The following is a 27,638-nucleotide window of genomic DNA, read 5'->3' as shown; positions in this document are numbered from 1 at the left end:
CCTCTTGCAACTCAATCATTCTCTCCAAGAGAATTAAATAGGATGCATATCTAGTCTCAACTGGTTTCAAGAACTCCTTCTTCACGAAGGTCCTGAAGAGTGCATGTGAAATGTGGTGGTTGCAGATAAACATCTGCACATCTCTCGCATCGGTGACCACTCCTCTAATCCAGTCAATCTTCCCCATGTCCTTGAGTGCATTGTTCATGGCATGCACACAACATGGGGTCCACCAAATGTGTCTATAGGCTGCCTCAACGAGTCTCCCTGCTGCTCTACACACATAGGCTGCATCTGTCACTACTTGGACCACATTTTGTGGCCCAACCTCCTCTTTAGCCTCCCTGAGGACCTGAAACTGGAAATCAGCATCTTTGCGATGCCCTGTACAATCAATTGCTCTAAGGAAGTATGGGCCCTCTGCACATGTGACCATGACGTTGATGAGTGGACGATGGCTAATGTTCGTCCACCCATCCATAACTATGCTGCACCCCGATGCCACCCAACATGCCTTCATCTTCTCCATCAAAATATTGATTTTGGAATAGCTTTTATCCAAGATCGAGGTCCTCATTTTCGTCTCCCCTGGTGGCACATAAGATGGTCCTCCCTTGGCCACCATATCTATCATCTTCCTATAATAAGGAGACCGTGAAACATGAAATGGAATGCCATTGGCAAAGAAGAAATTGCCAATGGATTCATCTATCTCATCTCTCAGCTGCACATTAAACATATCAGCAATGGGGTTGCTCTGTGGTGTATGCAACTTACGTTTCCCAGCCCTGGCAGCAGTAGAAGTGGAAGTAGATGGAGATCCAAACATCATTCCTCCCGCCTGCGAAGCATGATAAGTATGTGGCACTGGCACATTCTGGCTGTCGTGAAGTGATGCCCTAGCAGACAAAGTAGTAGGCATTGAAATATTTGTGTCATCTGGAACCCCCCAAAGCCTGTTAAACTCAATTCTGTAATGTATATTTTTGGGTTCCTCCAAAAACTTACAATGTTTCACGCCTTTTCCTCTCCAAAATAGAAAGTGTGCATTCACCCTGCTAATGCTACCGAACCATTCTCTGTCACAAATATTGTACTTCCACTTCCTTGTTCCCCCACTTGAATGTGATGCAGTGCCTTGTACTGATATTTGTGAAGCAAACTGTTTTAGAGGAGACTTAGGATCAAAATGACCCCTAGCATATGGTGCCAACAACTCTGAAGGGCAACCTGTACTAGCTGCTGCACTTGCCATAGAACTAGATTGGGCTTCAGGATCAGCCCCATGGTCACCCCCCTCATTTTCAGGTTCAAATTCTGAATCATTCTCACTATGAGAATGGATTTCCATGTTATCTTCACTCGTGCCTTGGGAGCTCATTGTGAAATTTTCAAATTGACACTGCATTTCACAAAATAAAAATAAAAATAAAAATAAAATCAGCCTTGTTTAACAATATATTTTTAAATTTTTTTCCTATTCATCTCAAAATGAGATTTGATGTTGAATCTTGAGGGCAAAATGATGAATCATTTTGCCCTCAAGATTCAACATCAAATCTCATTTTGAGTCTTAAGATGAATAGGGAAAAAAAATTAAAAAAACCAAAAATGACATAGAACAATGAAAATCAGAAAGTAAAACAAAAAAAAAACAAGAAGAAGTTGAAAAACCCTACCTTGTGCTTGAAAAATCTCTCCAAAATGTAGAAGAATCTTCTTCTTCCTCTTCTTCTTGCTTCTTCTAGCTCCTATCACGCTTGTAGTCACTTTTCTCAGCCCTTCAATCAATCTTCTTCAAGCTGTTCCTCCTCTTCAAGCTGCTGGAAAAAAAATCAGTTTTGCATAATGAGAGTGAAATCCAAACTAAACATGTTTTTGTGTTGTTTTGGGGGGTAGGGTGGGGCCCACGTCCAATTAGGGTTATGTTGTGACGTTTTCACACATCGCCCCATTGCAAATGGGGACCCATGTTTTTTGCTTTTTAGGGTTTGTTCTTTAGGTTTTTTAGGGTTTTGTTAGCTAGCCTTTGCATTTTGAGTGCTGTCGGGGTGATCACATGGATAGCAAGTCCGGCTTAAGTGAGGTCCTGATCTTGAAATTTGGCTAAGTCTGGAATGTCCTGACCCTGAAATTTGACTAAGTCTGGAAACTGAAAAAACCTCCAAAAACTAGATTTTGCAATATAACTCCTGGAGGTCTGAAACCACTCTCAAACATCCTGAAAGTATATATGGAATATAACTTAAAGTATAAGCTCACTTATACTTAAATGTTATATTCCATAAAAATTATCCTGATAGAGAGTGCGAAAAGTCAAATTTCGCTCATGTCCTTCACTGAGGATCCAGAGTGAATTTCGCCCCTGTCCCTCTCCAAGGGACCAGAGCGAAAATACTTATTTGAGCTATTCCTGACCGTGTTTGGACGAATTGAGACATCAAAGGCATGGTGAAGGACGAAATGAGCATGATAGAGCATCCAGACTTGATCAAAAACAATGAAATGATGAAGTTTTTGCCTAGAGGGTCAAATTCGCTCCTGTCCCTCACTGAAGGACCAGAGCGAAATTCTTCATAAGGTACGATCTGGGCAAAGATCAAGTCAAGTTTATGTTTGAAGGCAAGGAAGGAGGTGAAATGAACTCATTGAAGATAAATTGAAGATTACCAAATGCCATCAAAGGACCAAAATGCTTAGTTCGCTCCTGTCCCTCAGGAAGGGACCAGAGCGATTTTTGTTATAGATGATTTTCTTGCCAAGTTACAACCGATCTCAAGGCATGAATGAATGAAATGAAGTATGGCGAGACCATTGAAGATAAATTTTGAAGGTGATAAAGTAAAATGAAGCCCACAAGAGCAGGATCGCTCCTGTCCCTCTCCAAGGGACCAGGGCGATATAATGGTTATATTGTCGTTCCTCCAAATTCAAGGCACTCCAAGATGAAGAACAAGGTGGTGAAGACGTTTTAAGACATCTCCATCAAGCGCAAAGCATCAAAAATTGCCAAAGATGAAGGATTTGCACCAAGACATCTAATTCGCTCCTGTCCCTCAGGAAGGGACCAGGGCGATATTCCTCTTAACATCAAATATGCCTTGTAAAAATCAAGTGGAGCAAGCGTGGAGTAAAGAAACAATGTTATTTTTCGCCTATGATAGAGATTGGAGGTCAAAGAATGCAAAATCAAGGAGAAAGCATGAAGATCGCTCCTGTCCCTCCCCAAGGGACCAGGGCAATATCATATTTAAAGGACATTCATTTGCAAGAACAAGTCAATCAAGCTTGAAGGACCTAGCGAAAATGGCAATGCCAACGTAAGGATGAAGATTTTGGACGTAAAAAATGCAAGGATCAAGACAAAGTTGATGGATCGCTCCTGTCCCTCTCCAAGGGACCAGGGCGATGAGGTACGTATCTTTCCATCTTCAAAATATTTTGGCGCTCAAACACATTTTTGAATTTATTTAAATGCTAGAAAATTCGATAAGATTGAAAATTTAATTAAAAATAGCATTTAAATATTGCATTTAAATATTAATTAATTTTTGCCTTGTAAAAAAAATCGAAGTTTATTAATTAAAAACGATGGTAAATTAATTAATTATTATAGAGCGCTTGGTATTTTATTGTTTTATGAAGGTCGGCCTTTCTTATTTATTAAAAAATCGTTTATAATTGCTTTATTTTTACAAAAGTCGGCCTAAATAATGATGAGAGGTAAGTGCCTATAAAGGGAAGGTGGTTTATTCATTTCAAATCATCATTTAACATCCTTCATTAGCATGCGATTTGGAGAATACAAAGGAGGTGCGAAATTGTCATTCAAGAGGAGGGTGCAGACATCATCAAAGGAGTGCGAGCTTAGTCTCAAGTTGGGCGAACTTGCCAAAGACCATGTCAAAGATATCCTCAAGGGTGATGAATTGATAAAGGGATCGTTCATTTAAAGGAGATCACGTTGAAGCCATCTAATTTTGATTTTGCCTAGGCAAATTCCTTTATTTTGCATTCTAGAGTTAGTTCTCAAGAGAGGTATGGCGATATGGATTTATTGTTTTGATTTTGAATTTTGATCGTCATAGCCCTAAATTTTGAAATTTTGTTTTCCCTTAGCTCAGTTGTTTTTAGGAAATGATTAATAAAGGACTTATCATTAAGTTTCCTAAAATTTGCTATCTAATTCATGTTATGTATTGCAAAATCATGGTACTAATTTTGAAATGTTGTGTAGGCATCAAATGGAGATCTCTTCAAGGAAAATCAAGCCGGATCCAGGACGGTCTTCGCCAGGACGATCAAGTAAGGACATGGGCAACCTCTTTCAATCCAACGTTCCAAGGCGAGGTACATCATCATCCTGCACATCAAGGACACAAGGAGTTAGAACAAAGGGCTCGTTGAAGAAGTAAATAGTTCCAGATGAATTAATTAAAGCAAGCTTCTCAACAACATCAAGTTGAATATCTAGCAAGCTACAAGTGTCAGATGAGGTGGCATCCCAGTCATCACGTCTCCAATCAGTGAGGTCCACCTCAGCATGTCCAGATTCAATGTACTTAACTCATGGAAGGTGGCACAAACTTCGATGTACCTACCCTGGCTATCCATTGGTCGATTTTTTCTAGAAGGGACATGTGTCCAAGCAATACAATTTTATCATTGGTCAAACATTAAATGTTATGTAATGGTTGTAACAAACCCTAATTAGGGTTTTCATTGTAAAATCTTGGCCATTGATCTTGAATTGATCTAAGCCATCAAATTGTATTGTGGGCACTATATAAGCCCAGGCATTTCATTTGTAAAGGCTAATTAGCAATAGCTAGAGAGTTAGAAGATAGAGAGTAGTTAGAAATTGATAGAATAGTAGTTAGAGTAGAATAGGAGGACAAGGCAAGAAATTGTTGCCATTGATTGTAAACAAACTCCATTTTCATTGAAGTAATGGTGAAGCGTGTCGTTTCTTGCAATTTGCATGGTTTCTTGTTGAGTCTTCAATCTTAGATGGTAGATGATTAGATGAATGGAGGAAATGTGATTGATTAATGGTGGAATTCGTATATCCATACTACTAGCAGTTTGTTGATTGCAGACTTGCCTTGTGTAGTCAACTGGAATCGTTCAGCTTAAGCTCAATTTCAATTTGTCGCTTCTTCATTGATATGCATCAACTTGGATGGTATCTATGCCTGCGGTGATGATTTGAACATCATAAAGCTTCCCTTAGAAGATCGCACTAGTCTTGTGTAGATGTTCCATTGATGTCAAAACAAGATCTAGTTAGAGTTTCATCAAAAATCAAGTCATTGCTCCTACATTCTTAGTATTAGGATTAGATCCTCTCTTCGCCCTTATCCTTTTTTCATTTTTTTTCAAATCTAAGTTAGTGAGAGCTTGTGTTCTAGCAAAGTAGATCGGAAATTCAATCACCAAATGTAAGTCCCCTTGTGATTCCAGCAAATCACATCATACCACGGCGAGCTTATCCACATGTAGAGACCCTACTAAAAGGAACCTTGGAGTCATCCTAACTGATCCTTTATGCGAATCTTCAGCAGTTAGAGACTTTTTCTCAAGAGAGGATAAGATACCCTTAGGTATTTTATTCTGTGTTAGGCTGTGTACAAAATACACGTCAACAGGTTACCCCTTAACCCCCCCCAAAAAGCACATGTCATAAAAACTTAAAAAAAAAATGAAAAATGCGCTTTTAATCCCGTGGGAACGCGGGAGACGCCTGGGCGTCCCCCCGTCCCTCGAGAGACGCCTGGACGTCTCTTGAGGGACAGGGAGACGCCCAGGCGTCTCCCACGGAGACGCCCAGACGTCCGCCAGGAGACGCCCAGACGTCTCCGCGTCGGGGACGTCTCCCCGTCCCGGCAGAGTTTGGGTGGCGGTGGCGGGACGGCGGGGGACGTCGCGTCCCCGTCCCCGCGTCCCCGAGACGTCTCTGACGGGGGGACGCGCCCAAAAATGGGGGGGACGCGTCCCCGTGGTTCACTGCTTATACTCTTGAGTAATAAAAAAAGATGACAAAATTATGTTCTGTCCACCCTCTCATCTAGTTTCTTCAAAAAATATGCTCAACTAGCTATAGAAGTTGGGATACATACCACTTTCTAGGGTCATGCATGTTCATTTTCTATGGCTAGCTTTGTAAATGAATCATAAAGAATAGAAAATCTGGTCTGGGATTGGTCTTGAGGGATGTATTGTGGAATGCATTGGAGGACTTACCAATAAAAAGAAAATTCTCAAAGGCGGTTGCTGACAACACAGGGAGTCTTGTGGTCATATTTTATTCCATCAATTTCATATAAAAAGGGTATTCACGGGCTTGGTTAAATGTTTGGCTGAAGCATGGATAAGGTGTGAGCTGCATGGTTTCACACTAATCACATCACATTAAAACTCTTGAATCTACCATGGAGGATAATTGTGTAAATTAATATTTAGCACTTACGAGGTGTAACTTCTTGTGGAGCATGTCCTATTTAGAAAAGTGAGCTTTTTATTGAGATTCCAGCATTGCCATTGGTGGTTTGGCAAACAAAAATCTAGCTAGCAGTATAAATATCTAATTAAAATTTTGGAAAAGAAAAATTCTAGTTTTGACTTCTTTGCAATCCAATCCTTATGATAATAGACTGGCACGCTCAAAAAAATATATGATATTGTCTATGTTTTATACCATTATAAACTTGTGATTTTGAGTTGTCTCTAGAACAAATGATGTGATTAACTAGTAGAACTGAATAGAAAATATTGTGTTTCTTGATGTGCTCTCATATAATGATGCATGCAAATACTCTCATATTGTGTTTCCTCAATTTCACTATATCAGTCTATTTAAAATATTTTAAAATTTTCAAAGCATATATGAAATTTGTGTGATAATAAATGAAGGATGATGGGCTATATAGTTTTCATGTTAAACTAAATCTGTTTATGATCTAAAATCTGAAAAAGCTACATGATTGTGCAGTTTTGTTGAGCATGGATGCAAATGAAATAGTGAACCGATTGCAAATAACACTTTGATGATTCCCACATTGCCATTTTTCAACATATGCATGCTCGATTGAACATTTGATCCTTATTGCAGTTTCTCATAAATTTATTTATAATGGCATATACCTTATATAATCTCAGATATTCACAAACACATACATAATTGATAGGAAAGATTCTATCATAAATATCATATTAAAGCTTGATCTGGATTCTTGTTGTGTTGGGAAGTTAAAAAATGCTGTAATTTTTGTTTTAGGCTATCGTGCTGTGATCTGTGGAATGGATCCTTTGTGCCGTGAGTCAAGTTCTTGGATTGAGCATGCATGTATTGACCAGCTTTCTAGAGGACGCAATCAACCTTTCTATCAGGTAAGATGGTATTTGCAGTTGTCAGGCTTGTTTTAGTAGAATAGATGCTCACCATATCTGAAATGTCCAATCCTGATTTGTTTTTTGAAGTATATGTTTGCAAGTTTGTGGAACCAACGAAGTAGTTTTGCTGATTGATGCTTTCAGATCTCATTAATGACAAAGAACATACACAAAGTATGATACGTTTGCAGCATAGTATAGAAAACAATGAGCTGATAACAACTAATCTTCATACCAACTTCATTAAACTTTTTTTTGATAGGTAAATAATTTATTTTATTAAAACTATAAGCATCAAAATGAACAACAGAAGTCCATCGAATATATGAAACAACACTGACCAAAAAAACCACTGCCACCTGCAGGGGAAAATGAAACACATAGCAGTACCACCCCTGATCCTCAAGAACAAAACCAAGAAAAACGATTACATACACAAACTTGCCCACCCAAACTCATGCAACTAGCTACAAACTGAGAGACACAAGCTGGGATACCTGAAAAAATTGACGAGCTGCAACAGCCCACCTGGACCACAACGCATAAAAAACTCCAAAAGAAATATTATGCCTCCTGCACAGTGGAAGCATCGGCCACCACCCTTTTTACAGCTGGAAGAAGCGCCCGTCACCTCTGTATTCTTCGGCTTCTCAGCACTCTTCGAACCCAGAGGATGTCCCGTGTTCCACTTCGGCTCTTCCTGCTTCTCGTCCCCACTCTGTGATGTTGCCTCCATTTCCTCACAGTGAGCTCTGTTTTCCAGGGTCTGCAGAAAATTCTTAATTTCACCCAGCCCAATTTGGGCTGCAAAACGACATACTTCCTTGTCCTCGTCAGCACCCCAAATTAAGAAGGGGCGCAGAGGGGGAGTAATTTCACCAACATGTAACCAATCTTTGCCTAGGGCCATAAAGCCTTCCGCCGGTCTTGCAATCGCAATGTGTTGGTTGAAAATTTTGTACACCTGGGGAATGTGCAAAATTTTGATTTCAGCCACAGTGTGTGAGTATGATACTCTCCTAATTTAGGGAAGGCTCCCCCTATCTACAAACTAAACTAATCTAATATGGATGGGACAACAGTCTTTCTTCTTCTTTCAAGAAAAACTATACTCTTTTCTCTTCACAGAAAAGTAATAGCAATTGGAAATAAATAACAACAAATACAAAAATGAGACTTTTTTGTAGAATTTTTTGAACACAAAGGGAAGCAAAGTTTCCATGAAAGCACAAAGACTTCCGTCACTTCCCCGGGACGAGAAAACAGAAAGAAAGCTCAAAGTCTTCAACTATCTATTCTCCTATCAACCTTTTTAGATGTTTTTCTGCTAACCAAGCACAACATCTAGCAGCTCAAAGTCTAACGACATGATGCACTTCACCTTACATGCACAAGTCGTAAAAATAGAAGCAGCACAAAGTCTACAAGCTATCTTCCCGCTTGAGCTTTCCACACTAGTTTCAGATATGATAAGCAGCTCAAAGTCTGCAAAACCAAATCTGAAAACCAAACATATAACTCTAAATACAATTAGTAGCTCAAAGTCTGCAAGATTGGCTTTAAATCCCTCTTTCACAATAGAACAAAATTCACAATCAACTCTAGAAAATGTCGTCACATAACAACTTGAATTGGCACAAAGTCTCAACACAACTTGCCTCACCTCAATCTATTGGTTCTCCCATTGGACCGGCTTCTCGTCCACCATCACCTACACAGATTTGAGGAATCATCATCTGTTCTCCCCACTGTTGAGACATCACAACCCCCTTCTCAAGAGCCTCTTCCACCACCAAGACTACTTGCTGAAGTAGCTATGAAGAAGCCAATGGTTGCATCCTCCTCCTCAAGTGGGTAGCCTCTCGTTGTCCTAGAGAGTCCCGGAGTAGTAACACCTTTGCACACTTTGTCTCTTGGAAGGGATATACCTTTCCAGTCTTATGAAGGGTTTGATTATCAAGGTGAAGCACCTCTACCTCCACATAGATTTGATACCAGACTTGGTGTAAGAATTGAAGACCCTTCTCAAGAGTGGGCCCTTGATGCTTTCAATTTGGGAGGGGGTCTCACTGAAGATATAAGGCTTAATCCCTGTGAAGAATTTATAAGTGATGATAACTTCATCCACACAAAGGAGTTCCAACATTTGGTGATTATGAACATTGTGGATGAGATGCAAAGAAGAGATGGGATTCGGCTTGAACACTTGGAAGAGGGGGAGAGGTTAAGAGTAAAAGAGGAGCTCCTAAAGAATGCAAAGGAACAATTGGCTGTCATGACCGTTAAGATGGAAAGACAAGTTGTTAAGAAGAGTGGTATACATCTTTTGGAAGGTTGGGATATTTCTTCTGCAATTGCATTTGACAACTTGAGGAGAAGGCACAACATTGATTTAAAGAGCATGAATCCAGAGCAAACACAAAAGTTGCTTTTTGAAACCATCTTTGGTGATCATTTGTACCTGCGAGCTATATGGTGCTTGTATCCAGTAACACGGAGGCCAGCAATCACCCAACAAATGGATAGACTCTGCGGTAGTCTACTTATCAAGAGGTTGGCAGACACTTCTACCATTGAAGCTACTGATATGTCAGTTAATGTAGCTAAGTTTTCCCATAAGGTGGCATTGAAGATAGAAGAGGAACTTCAAATTCTGAGGGATAGAGTGAAGCAGCTTCAGGGCCTACGTACAAACCTCCAGCTCTACAGGAGTATCCTTCTGAGGAAGGCATGGGACTAAGGAATTATCTAGCTCAAGCTAGAATTGATATTTCAAGGATGAGGAATGAAATGGACCAACTAAGGTTTGATGTAGCAAGAATGGAAAAGAAAGCTGTCACTGAGATGATAGAGGCTCTGTTAGAGTTCAAATTTGATTGTATACTTGACCATTTTGATGTTGCTTGGGATGAGCACAAGGAACTCCTAGGGTTTTTTCAAGAACATCTGAAATGACAGAGGTTTCTTGCTTGCTCCTTGTCATCCTTGAAGAGAATGGTTATTGCATTGGAGGTTGCCTTAGTTAGGCCTTTACCTTCTTATTTACATGAGTTCATGATTGGTTTGAGATCCGAGCTAAATGTGATGGAGCAGATCTTCATCACTCACAAAATGTACACCAAAAGGATTAAGTCAGAGCTATCTGGTTTCCAACCCTTGGTACCCTGTCACATGCCTGTTTTGTTTGACAAAGAAGAGATCCAGAAGGCAGGAAGGTCTTAAGACCAAAATCAGAATGGAAATCAGAGATCAAAACAATTTTGGATCCAATGCTGGTTGATACTTTTGCTGATGAAACATCGACATTGAGAAAGCTGGGAGCATACTTTAATGCATTGTCAAAATTTGACAATGGAATGTCAAGGGTCGAAGTGGCAAGGACTACAATTGATGATGAAGATTATCAATTACACATTAGGAGAATCCAGCAGCTCAAGGAAGATGGATTGGGAGCTTCTTAACTCTTCTCTCTCTTTCTTTTGAATTTTTGAATCAAGAAACTAACTGTTGTTTCTTGCCTTTTTTGATTTGTTGCTTTTCCTTGTTTGTTCGATATGTTTGGATGTAAAGGAATATTTGTTTTAGTTAGGTGGCCAATATATGACCTTTTAGAGAGTATTTTGACTAAAGATCTTTTTATTTAGTGTAAATATTTTAGGAGATACCGTAAGCTGCTGTCTGTCCATGTGCATTTAATAGGTCTGTAGGGTTATCTGATTCTCCAGCTTGATAAGAGAACTTGTGTGAGAAAAGGAGGATTCCAGATCATCTGCAACAACTACCACCTGTTGAGAGAAGGAAGGGAATGTTTGTTCCTATCAGAATATCCAAAAAGTCTTTTGTCTTTTTCTTGTCAGGCGATTACCCACTGCCTTTTTGAAGTGAAAAGGCCCGAAGCTTATTGCATCCTTATTCTATAAAAGGATAATCAAGGCCTTATGTCGAGTATGTAGATAAATATTTTTAAGTTTATTCGAGCCTTGCAGAGTTTTTGAAAAGCATTTTCACTAAGGGTGAACATTCATACTAAAGTCCAGTGGTCTACAATACAGTACTGGTTCATTTTAATGTCCTATTTTCAGTTTCTTTGCAATTTATATGTGAAATTCTATGCAATTTAAAAAGTATCTTGGAATCAATTTCAATGATTTTCAAGTTGTCTCCACTGTGTATGCTCCAAAATCTTGTTGAATCAACGATCAATGATCTTTTTGATATTACCTGTGCAATGTGTTGTTGATTGTGTATGATTTTAGGGTTCTTCTAAAGTAGAAAATTAAAATGCTTCAATCATTCACGGGGGTTTTCTGGAGATCATATTGAACTGTGGCATAACTTGTTATTTCGTTTTCATGTTATGATTAATATCAGCTATTAGTGACATAGGCGAAGGATGTTTCTGATTATGGATATTGCAGTGTTTCCATATTTTATATCGTAATAATGATTCATCTAGCCCAATGGACAGACACTGGTCAAGTTTTCTATATTGTTAACCTTGGCATAAGAAACAATCAAAGAAATTATCTGTTACAATCAGTTTTATTTTGAATTTTTAAGATTCAGTAATTGGATTGTTTGTTCTGAAGGTAATTCAGAGTGTACAAATCAGGGATAAAAGCCATATCCAGTCAAGCACAATACTTCTCTGATTATTTTAAATATTGAGAGCATATCTATTGCAGTAATCAAAGAAGAGAAATAGGATTATGAAGTATTGTGAAAAGGTTCACCCACCTAGGTCAAATAGAGCCTAAAGTAGGACATAACTAGTTCCTTGTCCCTAGTTAATATCCTGTTAGTTGGCCACTGATCCAAACCCTTGAACATTGAGATTGGTTGTTTACTGGAAATAATAATACAAATGATAATGCATACCAAACACAACAATACAATATATCTTTATTCGCACATCCAATTATTACAAAGAACACTAGAGTTGGTCGGCCAAGGATTACAATTAACCTGACTATAATGTACTCCCTTCCTTGGCAGTACACAACAAATTTGAAGGACTCAACGGTTGCCGAGAGGTACACAACCGTCTACCAATCGACACATTAACTACCCGAGAACGACAACCCACTTAATACAAATAATTAATACATTGGCAAACAACAAATATTATCAAATATAACAATAGGCATTTTATGTCGACTACATCATCCCCCCTAAAAGATAAAGTGGTCTTCTAGACGACAAGTAAACATCAAGTAATATTCGGGAAGATTAATGACAGACAATGACTCGGATTGGACAACCCCAACTTATAGTGTACCTGCCAAATCAAATGGGGTTTGGGGGCAAGGCCCCCAATGGGGGCCAAGGGGCAGTGCCCCTTGCGGGATCAAGGGGCAGCCAAAAAACAACGATTTCATATCAAAATTATGTTCAAGTTGTACTCTCCACTTTAGAATTGATGGCCGTACTTGAAGTTGCTCTATTTTTCTTGCCTTCCCCTTGTCTCATGTAAGAACTCCTTGACCATACAAATTGCCAAGCTGTCCTTTATGCAAACTTCCTTCACATGTTGCTTGCCCGTATCCGCATCTTGTCTTATTGGACAATATCTGTACGGTTGAGTATATGACTCATACAAATGTCTCCGTTCTCTGTACGACATCTCTCCCTTCACTCGTCCTTGCCACCCGTACGAACTGCTTTATATCTGTTCCTCCGTATGACATCCAATATAGCAACACTCTACTTCCGTACGACGTACCTAGTCCTCCTATGACTCCACTTGTTCGGCGTTATGAAGTTTGTGGGCTGTACGACATTCCATGCTTCGTTTGTTCTTCGTACGGTGTTTGTAGGATCTTCAACCTTCCTCTCTTGAGTCCATACAGACTCCAATATCTGGCTTCCTTGCTCATGTATGGCCACCCACTCGGCCCGTATGGGTTCCTCCACCCTCGTCTTCCTGTACAATGTACTTCCGGCGTACGGCCTTGACACTTCGAACGGTCTTGACAGTTCCTTCCTGTATGGTCTTGACACTTCTTTCTTGTATGATTTCTCACCCACCCTGTACGACCATTCTCTGTGAAGCCACTTTCTCACTTCGGACAACTTGTCATGTGTGTACGAACTATGAGTTACACTACGAATGTCTGTGGCATACAACTTCAACTCGTACGGTTTCCCCTTGTATGACATCTTATTTCCAAGCCTGCTTTGTATGGCGTACTGATTTTGTTTGTACGATATAATCTTTCTCTGTACTCCATACAACCTATTTGGTATCTTGTACAGTGCCCTCATGACCTTGTACTATTGTTCTATTTTTCCATTCGATGATGGTATCCCTTCATATGAGTTCTCGTGGAGTCCTTCACTTTGATCTAAAGTAAAAAACTTAAAATTTCAAAGATGCAAATTTTTGGGAGGTACATGTTTATAGTTTATCTTTTGTATTGGAAAGTGATTGATTAATATTTTGTGGTGGTCTAAAGTTGTACAAAAGCCCTCTCTATGTTTGCCCTCTCGGGTGAATACTTAAAGCATAAAGTACGTAATGTAGAATAATACCATAGATATCAGACAAGTATCAGATATGTTATTCCATTCATAATTCGTGTGTTGCAAGTTACATTCTGAAGTATATAAAGATACTGAGGGGGTGCGAGTGCCAACGGTCGCATCGCAACTGCCACCCTCGGTTGCCAACTAACAAACCCAATTACGACTTAATTAACTATTCTTATTCCCGTATACAATAATGCGGCTAACATCATCCCCCCCAAAAAGAAAAGTCGTCTCCAGGCAACTTACAACAAAATGGAGAATACATGGAGCTCGCAAAAATCCAGAAGAATAAAAAAAAACTAAGTGCGTGCAGAGGGCATCCCTGATGAAGAAGGCGCCGGTGGTGGTGTAGAAGTGGACGCCAAGCGCCCATGGAGCTCATACACCTGCTCCGTCCTCCTCTTGAGATCCCGTTTTGCGACCATTTGCCACTCCATAGCAGTCTTTACCATATAGGCTGCCTCGAGCACCTCCATATCCTTCTTGTCCACACTTTCTAGTGCACTCACCAATCGAGTCTCTAGCAGCTCCCTCGATGCCCTCTCCTCTTCCAACTGTATCAGCAAGGCAGACTTCTCTGCTACTAAAGTGTCCATCGTTGTCTGGTTCTGTGCCATGGTAGCCTCTAGCTTTCGCAACCTGGTAGGCAGCTTGTCCCGAGGTGTTACTGCTGCCACCCTCAAAGCCTCAACTGTGGTTGCCGTCTATTGTGACCTCCGAAGCTCCAGATAACCTTCATGGAAGGCCTGCTCTACCTCTCTCGCCAACGACTGCATCCGGGTCTCGCCAACGATTGCATCCGGGTCTCGCCAACCCCCTCAGTGAGGCACCAAGCCTCCAGCATTGCCAGGCTCTCCGTGTCCGGCCACTCGGCACACTCAAAACACCTCTCAAACTCAGCTCGGCATCCGGTGCGGGCAAAGGTCAACAACCCTTCCATCCGCTCAACCGTGGTCGCATCGGCCTGGAGCGTGGTAGATGACAAGTCGTTATGCTCCCAAAGCCATCTCGGTAATAAACTACTCCAACTCTGCACCCTGCTGACTTCCCACAGGCACCCCCTCTGTTCTGTACGGACTGGTTACTACCACCGCAGGGGGTGAGGCAACCCTCTGGACTGCCCTGCTACTCAGGGAACTCCCTTCCTCGAGATCAATGACATCCAAGGAATACATGGTCCGTCCTGGGGATAGAGTGGCCTCTCCCCTTGCCATGGGTGCCATCTGGTAACGGCTCAACCAGTTAGTGAGGTCATCATGAAGAGTGCCTCCTGCCGTCATTGCCTCCTGCATATATCCGGGCAACCCTGGCACATCCTGTTCTGTCACATCTGGCACATAGTGGGCCATGGAAGCCTCTGGCACATCGTGGGCCATGGAAGTCTCTGCACTCGCCAAGGGCTCCACCCGTGGTGGTGTCATGGCTATCATTACCTGAGGTTGCCCGAAGCTAGGAACTGGTACCGTGGTGACTGCACTCACTGTCCCGAAGGACCGCGGCACCGCCAACTGACAAGTCTCCGGTAAGCGGGCTGGTGTAAAGTGGACCTGCACCTGTGATGCTAAAGTAGACCCTACTGTACCTGTCGACTCCACTACCCCCTCTTCAGGCAACTGGTCGCCTCTTCTCCCTGTCAGTTGGAAGCTTCCTCCACTTACCTGGGAGGTGTCTGTGGATTCCTCCTTGCCACTTTCTGCATTGTCAGCCTCGGACTCTTCTGTGTCGGACTCCGTATCGGACATGGCGGCTTTCTTTCTTTTTGTGCCCAAACGTGCCTCCGTGCCATGTGCCAAGACGTCCAAGTGTGACCAATAGAATATGGGCGGCTGGTCTGGTGCAACACGCCCCTGCGGCTCCAATGGCTGTGAGCCCGGGGTGATCTGCGTGCGGACTGCGTCGAGGAATAATCCAATGGCGTGATGCGGCATGTAGAACTTTTTGTATTGCAGCGTTATGAACTCGTCCATCCTATCCGCCAATAGTGACGCCCAGTCGTATACCACTCCATTGTGCAACTCGTTCATCAACACTATATGTGCAATGGCTATGTCCGACGTGTGGGTGGCACCTGTGAGGCGACTCTTCACCACTGACAACAGGCATCGCCATACTCCCTTGGCGAAAAATTGTTTCTTCACCCCCCGACTCTTGCTTGCACTCTTGAGGCTATCTCTCGCCTTGGGTAAGGTTATCGCGCAACATCAACTGCAGCAGTGTGGCACGATTTTCTGGGGATATTTTCTGTGAAGTGTCTATTTTCTTTCCTTTTATCCCTGATATGCCAAATACCCTAGTGAACTCGCCTGCCGTGAATGACACTGTTATCCTCTGATGTTGATAATCAAATACCGACTGGTGGCGATGTCTGTCATAGCTGCCAATCATGGCACGCAAAACCACCTCAAAGTCCTTTGTCAAAAAAACTGGCATCTGGAGGGCCCAGTGTACCTGTGCCTGGCGAAGGCTTTTCTTTATTAAATCATCCTGAGGTGTCTTTGCCCACCAGTTCCGACAGTCGATTCCATTCAAACCTTCGAACATAATATTATCTGCCGTTATTTCATCTTTGTCCTTTGTCACCAAGGCTTTGGGACAATGCTTCTTGCTTTTTGGACTGGTGCTCATACCGAGACTACTTGCAATGCGCACCCCAGATGGCAAAATCCGTTTGCCTGTGTCTGCACTGGTTACTTTTTGCCCTCCCTGCAACTTGTCTTCTAACGGCTGCAACCGTTTCCGCCAATCTGCCTTGCTCCTGTTTATGTCCATTAGTCCCAGATTACTTCTTCAATTTTGCTTTTATAACTTTTTTTTTTGAAATAGAAACCCATTTGCCGCTTTCCAAATAACCTTCCCTAGCAGACTTGTGCGGCTGCTACGGACTTGTGCGGCTTTGTGCAACTGCTGCAGACTTTTGCGGCTGTGCATGTGCGGGCTGCAGCGTTTGTACGACGTGTGCGACTTGTGCGGGCTGCGGGCGTGTGTGGCTGCGGGAGTGTGTGGGCTGAGGGAGTGTGCGGTTGCGTTTTATGTGTGCGACTGCGAGAGTGTGCGGGCGCGTTTTATTTGCGCGGTTGGCGGTGTGCGGTGACCACCGCACGGTGGCATCCACCGCCAGTGGCCCCACCACACGGTGGTCCCACCACACGGTGGCTCCACAGTCGGTGGTCCCATCGCACGGTGGTTCCACAGTCGGTGGTCCCACCGCACGGTGGTTCCACTGTACGGTGGGCCCACTTTCGTTTTTTTTTTTTAAATTCCGTACGGTACGGTCAACGTATGTTTTTTTTTTTCAGATTTAGTCTATTAAGCATCTTGACTGGATGGTCCGGGCTCCCTCTGTTTGTGGTAAATTTTTAATTTCGACTCGTTGACGGCATCTGGTATCTCTTCCCCATCCAGTGTCCACAACTTAATTGCCCTGTTGGTATTGACCTCGCGTACCTTGGAAGGCCCTAGCCAACGTACTTTGAATTTCCCAGGTTTGATTTCGTTCCTTCCGTTGAATTTCAACACAAACTGCCTAGGAGTAAACTTCATTCGTCGGAGATGCTTGTCGTGCCAAACCTTCCGTCTTTGCTGGGCTGTCTTTGTCGCCCACTGAGCCATCATCCTTCGTTCGTCCAATTTGTTCAATGCGTACAGTCTCTCCCTCAGGCTTTCCATGTCGCCAAGTCAATTATCGATGGCGATCCGGAGACTCGGCACCATGAATTCAACTGGCACCACGACTTCTTGTCCATACATTAGCTGGAAGGGAGTCTGTCCAGTAGTTACCTTGTAAGTTGTTCGGTATGCCCAAAGAACTGACGATAGGCGCTCCTCCCAGTCATCCTTCTCCACTCCGCAAGACTTATAAATCACCGACATGATTATTTTATTGGTTGCCTCGGCCTGCCCGTTCGCTCGTGGATAGTAGGGACTTGATAAGGAGTGGAAAATTTTGAACTCCGTTGTTAGCAATCGGATTATGTGATTTACGAAATGGCCTCCTCTGTCACTCGTCAGTTGGATTGGAATCCCATACTACGTAATGATGTGTTCATAGATGAATTTTGCTGTATTGACCGCCGAATTGTCCGGTAAGGCCTGTGCCTCTACCCACTTGGTCAAGTATTCTGTTGCCACTACAATGTATCTGCATCGTCGGGCTTTACTTGGTTTTAATGGTCCGACGAAATCCAATCCCCATCTCTCAAATAGTTCCTGGGCATTCGATGGGTTGAGGGGCATAAAATCACTCTTTAATGGCCGTCCGACCCGTTGGCATGTATCACAGCTTGTCACCCACTCTCTAGCGTCATTATGTAGTGTCGGCCACCACAATCCTGCCAACAGAACTTTCCTGGCCATGGTGTCGGGCCCCATGTGTCCACCTGCGGGCCCTTCATGTGCTTCCCTTAGGACGCCCGAAATTTCCTCTTCTAGGATGCATCGCCGTAGGATCTGATCGAGCCCCATTTTGTACAAGAGGCCATTAATGATTTGGAATGTCTTGCTCCTTAGTACCAATTTCCTTCTTTCTCCTGGTGGCATCTCCCTCAAGAACCGTGATGTCGACAAGTATTCCCCCACGTTTGCGTACCAGGCGGGGAGAACTGCGATGCGAAATAAGTGAGCATCTGGAAAATCTTCATTCACTCTGTCGGCTGGTTCTCCTGACTGGATTCTCGACAGCTAGTCAGCTTTCACATGGCTCTTCCCAGGTCTTACTATAATGTTGAATGTAAATTCCTGTAGCAATAGCAGCCATCGGCTGATTTGTCCTTGGATAATTGGCTTGTTTACCAGGTACATTAACGCCTGGTGGTCCACATAAAATGTGAACAGGGTGGCCAACAAGTAATGTCGAAATTTCTGGACGGAGTACACCATCTCGAGGGCTTCCCTTTCTGTGGTGCTATAATTTTTCTCTGCATTCGACAGGAGTCTGCTTGCAAAGTAGACCAGGTGATCTAGCCCGTGGTCGCCAACCTGCGCCAGTGTGGCCCCTATGGCAAAGTTGGATGCGTCAACGTGTACGTGGAACTCTTTGTCCCAGTCAGGATATGTTAGGATTGGCGCACCCACCAACCGTGACTTCAGTTCTTGGAAGGCCTCCTCCTGAGCCGTCCCCCATGTATACTGTTCACCTTTCTTTGTCAGCTTGTCCAGAGGGCAGGATACTCGAGCAAAATTTTTGATAAATCGCCTATAATACCCTATGTGTCCTAGGAAGGATTCGACTCCCGTGACATCTGTCGGTGCCTCCATTTCCACTATCACCCGAATCTTGTCTGGGTCAGTCTTGAGTCCAGCCTTACACACTATGTGTCCTAACAGCTTCCTTGAGGCACCATGAATCTGCATTTTTTGGGGTTGAGTGCTAGGCGAGCTTGCCTGCATCTCTCCATGCATTCGCCAAGTGTGGCCAAATGTGTATCTTGGTTATTGTAGATGGACCAGTTGTCAAGGAACGCCCCGAAGTTCCCTACTGACATCTTTTCAAATATGTGAAGGATTATTTGTTGAAAGGTCGCTGGTGCGTTGCATAATTCGAACGACATTCGAATATACGCGTACACGCCATCCTCCACTATGAAGGTGGTTTTTAATTTGTCTTCTTCGGCAATGGATATCTGGTTATACCCAGAAAATCCATCCATGAATGAATAAATCTCATGACCGGCCACTTCTTGCAAGATGCTATCCATAAATGGTATTGGAAACGGGTCTTTTATGGTGACCGCGTTAAGGCATCTGAAATCCACGCAGATTCGGATCTGGTTTGCCTCCTTTTTAAGGGATATCACTATGGGTGACACCGACTCGCTGGTCTGCACTTTAAAAATAATCCCGGCTTCGAGCATACGTTCAATTTCATCATTCATTCTCGCCGCATGGTTTTTATTCATTCTGTACGGCCTCTTCCGTACATGTACGACCCCAGGTACGAGTGAAATTTGGTGTATGCACAGTTTTGGCGGCACCCCTTTGAGGTCCTTATACATCCAAGCGAATACATCCTTGTATTCCATGAATATTTTAAACATGGCGGCTTTCAGGACTGGATTTCAGTCGTCGCCAACCAGGATGTTCCTTGGCTCTGCTTCCGTGCCAAGGTTTGTAGGTTTTACGGACTCTTCATACCGGATTGGTTTTGTCATGTCAAACCTGTGTGCTGGTACTTCGTTGACCGGGGCATCCCCTTCGGTGTATTCCCCGTACGCTGGCGAAAATTCGTTCTCGTCTCGATCCTCGTCAACCTGCAACATGTTACACCCATACAACAGCTCGTAGTCCTGCATTTGCTAGTGGAAGAGCCCATTAAGGGAATCGGTCTCGTCCTCAGAACATCCTTGGATTCCGAGGACGCCTTCCTCGTTCGGTTCCCTTCCATACTTTCCTCCGTCAATTCCGCCTTCGCCGTCTGATTCTGACTCTGACGCAAGTTCTTCACTCACAAGTTGTGTTTTCAGGTCGATAATAAATTTTCTCCCGGCTTTCTCCATTGATGACGTGTTACGCTTCCAGTTGTGATTCACTTTGGCTGCCACCAACCACCCTCTGCCCAGAATGGCGTCGTATCCTTTCTTGGCGAGCGGAATCACCATGAAGTCGAGGACAAATGGTTGTGTCTCGATGGTCACTTGTTGCGCCATGAGCGTTCCAAGGGGTTTGATACCATGTTGATCCGCTCCCAGTAAGTTGAAGGTTGATGGCCATAGTGTCGGCTTGCCAAGCTGCTTCCGGGTTTCTTCCGAAAGCACATTCACTCCGGACCCGCCATCGACGATAGTGTCAGTCAGAATGGTGCCCAGTATTCCCATTTCTACCACCGTTGGGTGCCGGCCACTGTATAGTGTCAGGACCAATGGGTCTGTAGGTGTTCTGTCGGAACCATCCGTATTTTGGGTCGCCTGACTGTGCGGGGTTACTTGGACCGTACGTAGGAGTGCCGTACGTAATTGCGGCATCGTTTCCAGGAGGTCCTTTGTCTTCACCAGCACTTCAATCTGCAGCATTTGCTTTAGGATATTTTCCTCCGCCCCAGAGCGGGAAGTACTTACCGCTTCCTGGGTGCTCCTTTGTGCCAACATTTCCTTCGCCACTTCAGCCTTGGCCTCCAGTGCCCACTGCTTCTCCGTGCGAGGGTCCAGGTTTGTGGCCTTCTTTGCCTGTGACCGTGTGATTGCCAATACCCGTTCCTCCGTCCTGTCGATGTTGAGCAGGTTCACTCCCGACTTTGGGCAAGTTCCATCATCGTGGTCTCCAGGCCCACACCATTTGCATAGTTTTTTTGGAGTTTCTTCTGAGGTGCATTCCCTGGCAAAGTGGCCCCATTGATTGCAGGCTCGGCACTGGATCATTGGCCGTCCCTTTGCATCATATTGGATTCGGCTCCTATTATTATTATTGGTCCTCCCCCCTCGCCAGTTGTTCCGGTATCCGCCAGATGATGCATTATTGTTGGCGGTTTGCGAAGTTCTGACGGCTAGCTGCTCTTGTGTGAAGAGAACTTGTTGGTTCCTGGTTTTCATATTGTAGGGACATTCCTTTGTCAAATGTTCCGCAATCTGACAAATGTCGCAAAAAGCCTTCTTGGGGCAGGACCTCTTGATGTGTCCGTCACTCCTACAGTCGGTACACCACACGTCATTTTCTTCAGTCTTACTTGTACTCCCTTTCATGGCTTTGAATTCTTTCAGCATTCGGTCCATGTCCTTTTGGAGAGCGTGCACCTTTTTACTCGATTCGCCACCGCTGCTGCTTTCCCCGTCAGAGTCTTCATCATCGTCAGATGAATATTTATTACTTTTCTTCTTCCTTGATGTTTTTTATTCGCTCTCTAGGTCCATCGCCCTATTATAGGCATCGTCATATGACGTCGGGGGTACAATTTTCATCTTTTTCCGTAGGGAGGATTTCAATCCTTCAACAAACCATCGTTTTTTCAAGCCCTCTGCCGGTTGGCTTTCCATTTTACCCAACAATTCCTTCAGTCTCCTGCTGTATGCCCGTACTGTCTCCTTGGTACCTTGTTTGGTACTGTATATCTCCGTTACAATTTCGTTGTCATCACGGAGCAACCAAAACTCCTCTGTGAATTCCTTTTGTAGGTTGGCCCACGTGGCCACTTTTTGCTTATCTACATCGAAGTACCAATCTATGGCAACTCCACGTAATGTGGCTGGGAACTGCTGTACCCAGTCATCCTGGTCTGTCACTCCGTTGGCGGACCAAATGGTTTCACATGTACGACAGTGCCGTAAGGGGTCTTCCTTGCCGTCCCCTGTGAACTTTGGCAATTTTTGTTTACTCGCCATCCCGGGTCGTCTTCCTGGTGGCGGTTGTGTCTGTGTCTGTGACCCTGTGCTGCTTCCTCCGGTGGCATCGGTGGTGTGTCTTGCGTGGGCGACTGGAGGTATGGTGTTTTGCCTGTCGTGTGTGGCACCTACACCCGTACGGTTGCCCTCCCCTTCGCTCTCACACGCGCCCACTCCTGGTTCCCGTTGGTGATCTTCACTCCGTGGTGTAAGGGATAAGTTTCTAAACTGATCCCGAGTCTCCTCGACTAGATTTCGCCGTAACCTTGTTTCTTCCAGAAACTCTTCGTGGCTCCGCGTCCGACGATGATCTGGCGATGCGTAGAAATTTCCGTCGGCTTATGCACCCTCCGTGACACCTCCTTGGTTCCCCTCGGGCCACCCTTCGGCAGGTCGTCCTTTGGCAAGTTGCCTCAGCCTCCGTCTACGTTCTACTTGTTGCTCCAGAATCAAGGCCCTCTGTGTGGCATTAATTGTTGCACATTTCCATAACTCACAATACATAATCAAAACACGTGTTTATTAATTCATCTGCTCAAATACAACTCGTGTCAATGACACTTTTATTTGAATATAAAGAGTTCAAGGTTCAATTCCCTCCTGGCCTGGTGCCATCCCGTTCTGTTACCTGTCGACTGTTTTCTTCGTAGTGTCGAAGGATCTGTTGGCGTCGCTCTTCTTGGGCAATCTCCTCCAGGTGAGCCTGTTGTGCCAGTGATGCCTGTGCAAGCAACCGGGGGAGGTGGTTCATCAACTGGTTTACTGCCGGGCTAACCTCCAGAGCTGTCCACACGACACTTGGTGGGATTTCCGCCTCCGCCGCCTCTCGTCGGACGTAGGTCTGGATAGCTACCTGGAGTAGAATTGAAAATTCTCTCGTTGCCATGTCTTCTCCTATGTAAAGTTCTGTCCGCGCGTCGTCGGCCTCTGGGTTTATTTCACCAACGGGTAGGCCCATTGTTTCCGTGCGCCATCTGTGTCTTCCGTTCCCGAGTATGTCTAGGCAACGGCGCCAAATGTTTGCCCTCTCGGGTGAATACCTAAAGCATAAAGTACGTAATGCAGAATAATGCCATAGATATCAGAGAAGTATCAGATATGTTATTCCATTCATAATTCGTGTGTTGCAAGTTACATTCTGAAGTATATAAAGATACCGAGGGGGTGCGAGCGCCAACCGTCGCACCGCAACTGCCACCCCTCAGTTGCCAACTAACAAACCCAATTACGACTTAATTAACTATTCTTATTCCCGTATACAATAATGCGGCTAACACTCTAGACTTGAATCTAATGTTTTATCAATGTCTCCCTTCATATGAGTTCCCTCCAACAATCTCGTATGTGTTGTGACGTTTTCACACATCGCCCCGTTGCAAATGGGTACCCCCACTTTTTTTTTTCTGCTGTCTAAGATAGTTGTCAAGTCTTTGCTATTAGCCTTTCATTTGTAAGAGGTGTAGTTGGTCAAGAACTAATCAAGTCAAGGCTCTTTCTCATTAGGATGAAGTCAGGCACAACACTTCCTTTGCCCTCCAAAGCTTCTGAGCTGCCTCTCCTAGCACTACCAGTGGATGCCCAAGCCTGATCGCTTCCCTTCCATCTCCCCTTTCATTTTCATTTCCCCTCACTTATCCATCTTTTCTTCCTACCTTTCCATTCTACCATTCATTCCCATCTCCTTTCACTTCCTCTCCACCTTTCATCTTTCCACTTACCAACTCCCTTTCCTTTCACCATTCCTCCCTTCCTTCCACTTCCTACCTTTTTACCCTTCACCTATCATCACCACGTCACCTACATCTTATATCTTACCTTCCATCACCCCCACTTCATATCTATCTTCCACCCCTTATTCCTCTCAACCCACCTTTAACTACTTTACTACCTGTTGACGTGTATTTTGTATACTATCAAACAGAATAAAATACCCAAGGGTACCTTATCCTCTCTTGAGTAAAGCCTCTGAATGCTGAAGATATCGCGAAAAGGATCAATCAGGGTGACTTCAAGGCTCTTCGCTATAGGATCTCTACGTGTGGATAAGCTCTTTGTGGTATGATGTGATTTGCTAGAATCACAAGGGGACTTACACTTGATGACTAAACTTCTGATTTGCTTTGAATATTGCTGGAACACAGGATTTTATTGCCTTAGATTTGAAGAAAAAGGAAAAAAGACGAGGGCGAGGAAAGGATCTAATCCTAACTCTAAGAATGTAAGAGCAATGAATGATCTTTGATGAAATTCTAACTAAGTCTTGTTTTGACATCCCAGGACCATCTCCACAAGGTTAGTGCGATCTTCAAAGGAAAGCTTTATGATGTTCAAATCATCACTACAGGCATAGACACCATCAGGCTGATGCATATCAATGAAGAAGCGACAATTGAAGTTAAGCTTAAGTTGAATGATTCCAGTTGACTACACAAGGCAAGTCTGCAATCAACAAACTGCTAGTAGTATGGATATACGAATTTCACCATCAATCAAGCACATTTCTTCCACTCATCTAAAAACATGAAATCAAATATGAGAAGTATAGAGACCATGCAAATTGTTGAATCGACCCATAAATTTCACCATTTCTTCAATGAAGTTACAAGTCTTTTACAAGAACATTTTGGCAACAATCTTTGCCTTCTCTCTCTACTCTACTCTAATTGCTATTCTATCAATTGACTAATCACCTTCTAACTATTCTCTATTCACTAACTCCTCTCTAACTCTTTTCTATTAGCCTTTACAAATGAAGAGTCGGGGCTTATATAGTGCCCTTAATACAATTCAATGGCTAAGATCAATTTGAGATCAATGGCCAAGATTCAATAATGAAAACCCTAATTAGGGTTTGTTACAACCATTACATAACATTTAATGCTTGACCAATGATAAAATTACATTTTAAGGACACATGTCTTCTCTGGAAAATTCGACCAATAGATAGCTGGGGTAGTGTTGACGTGTATTTTGTACACTATCAAACACAGAATAAAATACCTAAAGGTACCTTATCCTCTCTTGAGTAAAGCCTCTGATTGCTGAAGATATCGCGAAAAAGGATCAATCAGGATGATTTCAAGGTTCTTGTATGTAGGGTCTCTACGTGTGGATAAGCTCTCTGTGGTATGATGTGATTTGCTGGAATCACAAGGGGACTTACATTTGATGATTGAACGTCTGATCTGCTTTGAATATTGCTGGAACACAGGCTCTTACTAGCTTTGATTTGAAAAAAGGAAAAAAAAGAGGAGGGTGAGGAAAGGATCTAATACTATTACTAAGAATGTAGGAGCAATGAATGATCTTTGATGAAATTCTAACTAAGTCTTGTTTTGACATCCCAGGACCATCTCCACAAGGTTAGTGCGATCTTCGAAGGAAAGCTTTATGATGTTCAAATCATCACTGCAGGCATAGACACCATCAGGTTGATGCATATCAATGAAGAAGCGATAATTGAAGTTAAGCTTAAGCTGAATGATTTCAGTTGACTACACAAGGCAAGTCTGCAATCAACAAACCGCTAGTAGTATGGATATACGAATTTCACCATAAATCAAGCACATTTCTTCCACTCATCTAATAACATGAAATCAAATATGAGAAGTATAAAGACCATGCAAATTGTCGAATCGACCCATAAATTTCACCATTTCTTCAATGAAGTTACAAGTCTTTTACAACAACATCTTGGCAACAATCTTTGCCTTCTCTCTCTACTCTACTCTAATTGCTATTCTATCAACTAGCTAATCACCTTCTAACTACTCTCTATCTGTCTTCTAACTGCTTCCAACTATATTCTAACTATATATCCTTTACAAAATGAAATGCTAGGGCTTATATAGTGCCCTCAATACAATTCAATGGCTTAGATCAATTCGAGATCAATGGCCAAGATTCAACAATGAAAACCCTAATTAGGGTTTGTTACAACCATTACATAACATTTAATGCTTGACCAATGATAAAATTGTGTTGCTTGGACACATGTCCTCTCTAGAAAATTCAACCAATGGATAGCTGGGGTAGGTACATCGGAGTTTGTGCCACCTTACATGAGTTAGGTACATTGAATCTGGAAATGCTGAGGTGGACCACACTGACTGGAGAAGTGATGACTAGGATGCCACCTCGTCTGACACTTGTAACTTGGTAAATATTCAACTTGATGTTGTTGAGAAGCTAGCTTTAATTAATTCATCTGGTACTATCTGCTTCTTCAACGAACCCTTGTTCTAACTTCTTGTGTCCTTGATGTGCAGGATGATTGATGTACCTCGCCTTGGAATGCTGGATTGGAGAAGTCGCCCTTGATGACATTAGTCCAAAGAAGGCCGTCCTTGTCGATGCTAGACTGGAGGAGGTCGCCCTTGTCCTTACATCGAAGAACCTTGGAGTCATCCTGATTGATCCTTTTTCGCGACATCTTCAACAATCAGAGGCTTTACTCAAGAGAGGATAAGGTACCTTTAGGTATTTTATTCTGTGTTTGATAGTGTACAAAATACACGTCAACAGGTAGGTACATCGAAGTTTGTGCCACCTCCCATGAGTTAGGTACATTGAATTTGGACATGCTGAGGTGGACCACACCAACTGGAGAAATGATGACTGGGATGCCAACTCGTCTGACACTTGGTTGATGCCAATTTGATGTTGCTAAGAAGCTAGCTTTAATTAACTCTTCTGAAACTATTTGCTTCTTCAACGAACCCTTGCTCTAACTTCTCTTGTCTTTGATGTGCAGGATGATTGATGTACCTCGCCTTGGAATGTTGGATTGGAGAAGTCATTCCTGATGATGCTTGACCGAAGAAGGCCGTCCTTGTCGATGCTAGATTGGAGGAGGTTGCCCTTATCCTTGCTTGATCTTCTTTGATGATACTGAGTTGGAGGAGATCATCTTTGTCCTGGACCGGATCTTCTTTGATGAGAGCCTGCCGACTAGTAGATGCTCCTGCCTTTGGAGTCGCCATCTTGATACCTATACAACATTTCACAATTAGTAATATATCTTGAAGTGTAGAAATTAAACTTAAAAGGAAGATTTAAGATTTTAATTAGGAAACCTCATGATAAATCTTGAGTTATCATTTCCTAATTAACCATGCAATACTTGGACTTTTCTAAATTTTTTTTTCTAAAAATCAAACCTTGAACAAGGGTGTTAAGATGATACCGCCATACCTCCTCTTGAGTATTAAACTCTAAGAAATGATGCAAGAAAAATGAATTTCGCTAGGCAAAGTTTAAATCATAGCCCCCTCTTGGATGAATTGCGCCTCCTCTAGCTTCAAAAGAATAAATTCCACCCTCCTTAGTCTCACACTTAGCAAAATTTCGCCTTCAATCCTCTGGATTTCGCTCCTCAAATTGCTCCTCAATTTTGCACTTTAGAAGGGATGA

General features: G+C 43.1%; 1 protein-coding gene across 1 annotated transcript in view; it reads left to right on the top strand.

The window, feature by feature from the left end:
* The window catches only part of LOC131055729 (clp protease adapter protein ClpF, chloroplastic), a 213,484-nt gene that overhangs the window by 91,912 nt on the left and 93,934 nt on the right, over positions 1-27,638 (top strand). The window contains exon 7 of the mRNA XM_057990131.1: positions 7,277-7,389. Within this exon, the coding sequence (XP_057846114.1) occupies positions 7,277-7,389 (113 nt within the window). The remainder of the gene's footprint in view (positions 1-7,276; positions 7,390-27,638) is intronic.

This window comes from Cryptomeria japonica, chromosome 3 (genome assembly GCF_030272615.1).
Source record: "Cryptomeria japonica chromosome 3, Sugi_1.0, whole genome shotgun sequence".
Taxonomy (NCBI): Eukaryota; Viridiplantae; Streptophyta; class Pinopsida; order Cupressales; family Cupressaceae; genus Cryptomeria; species Cryptomeria japonica.
This window is presented reverse-complemented; position numbering and strand designations above follow the sequence as displayed.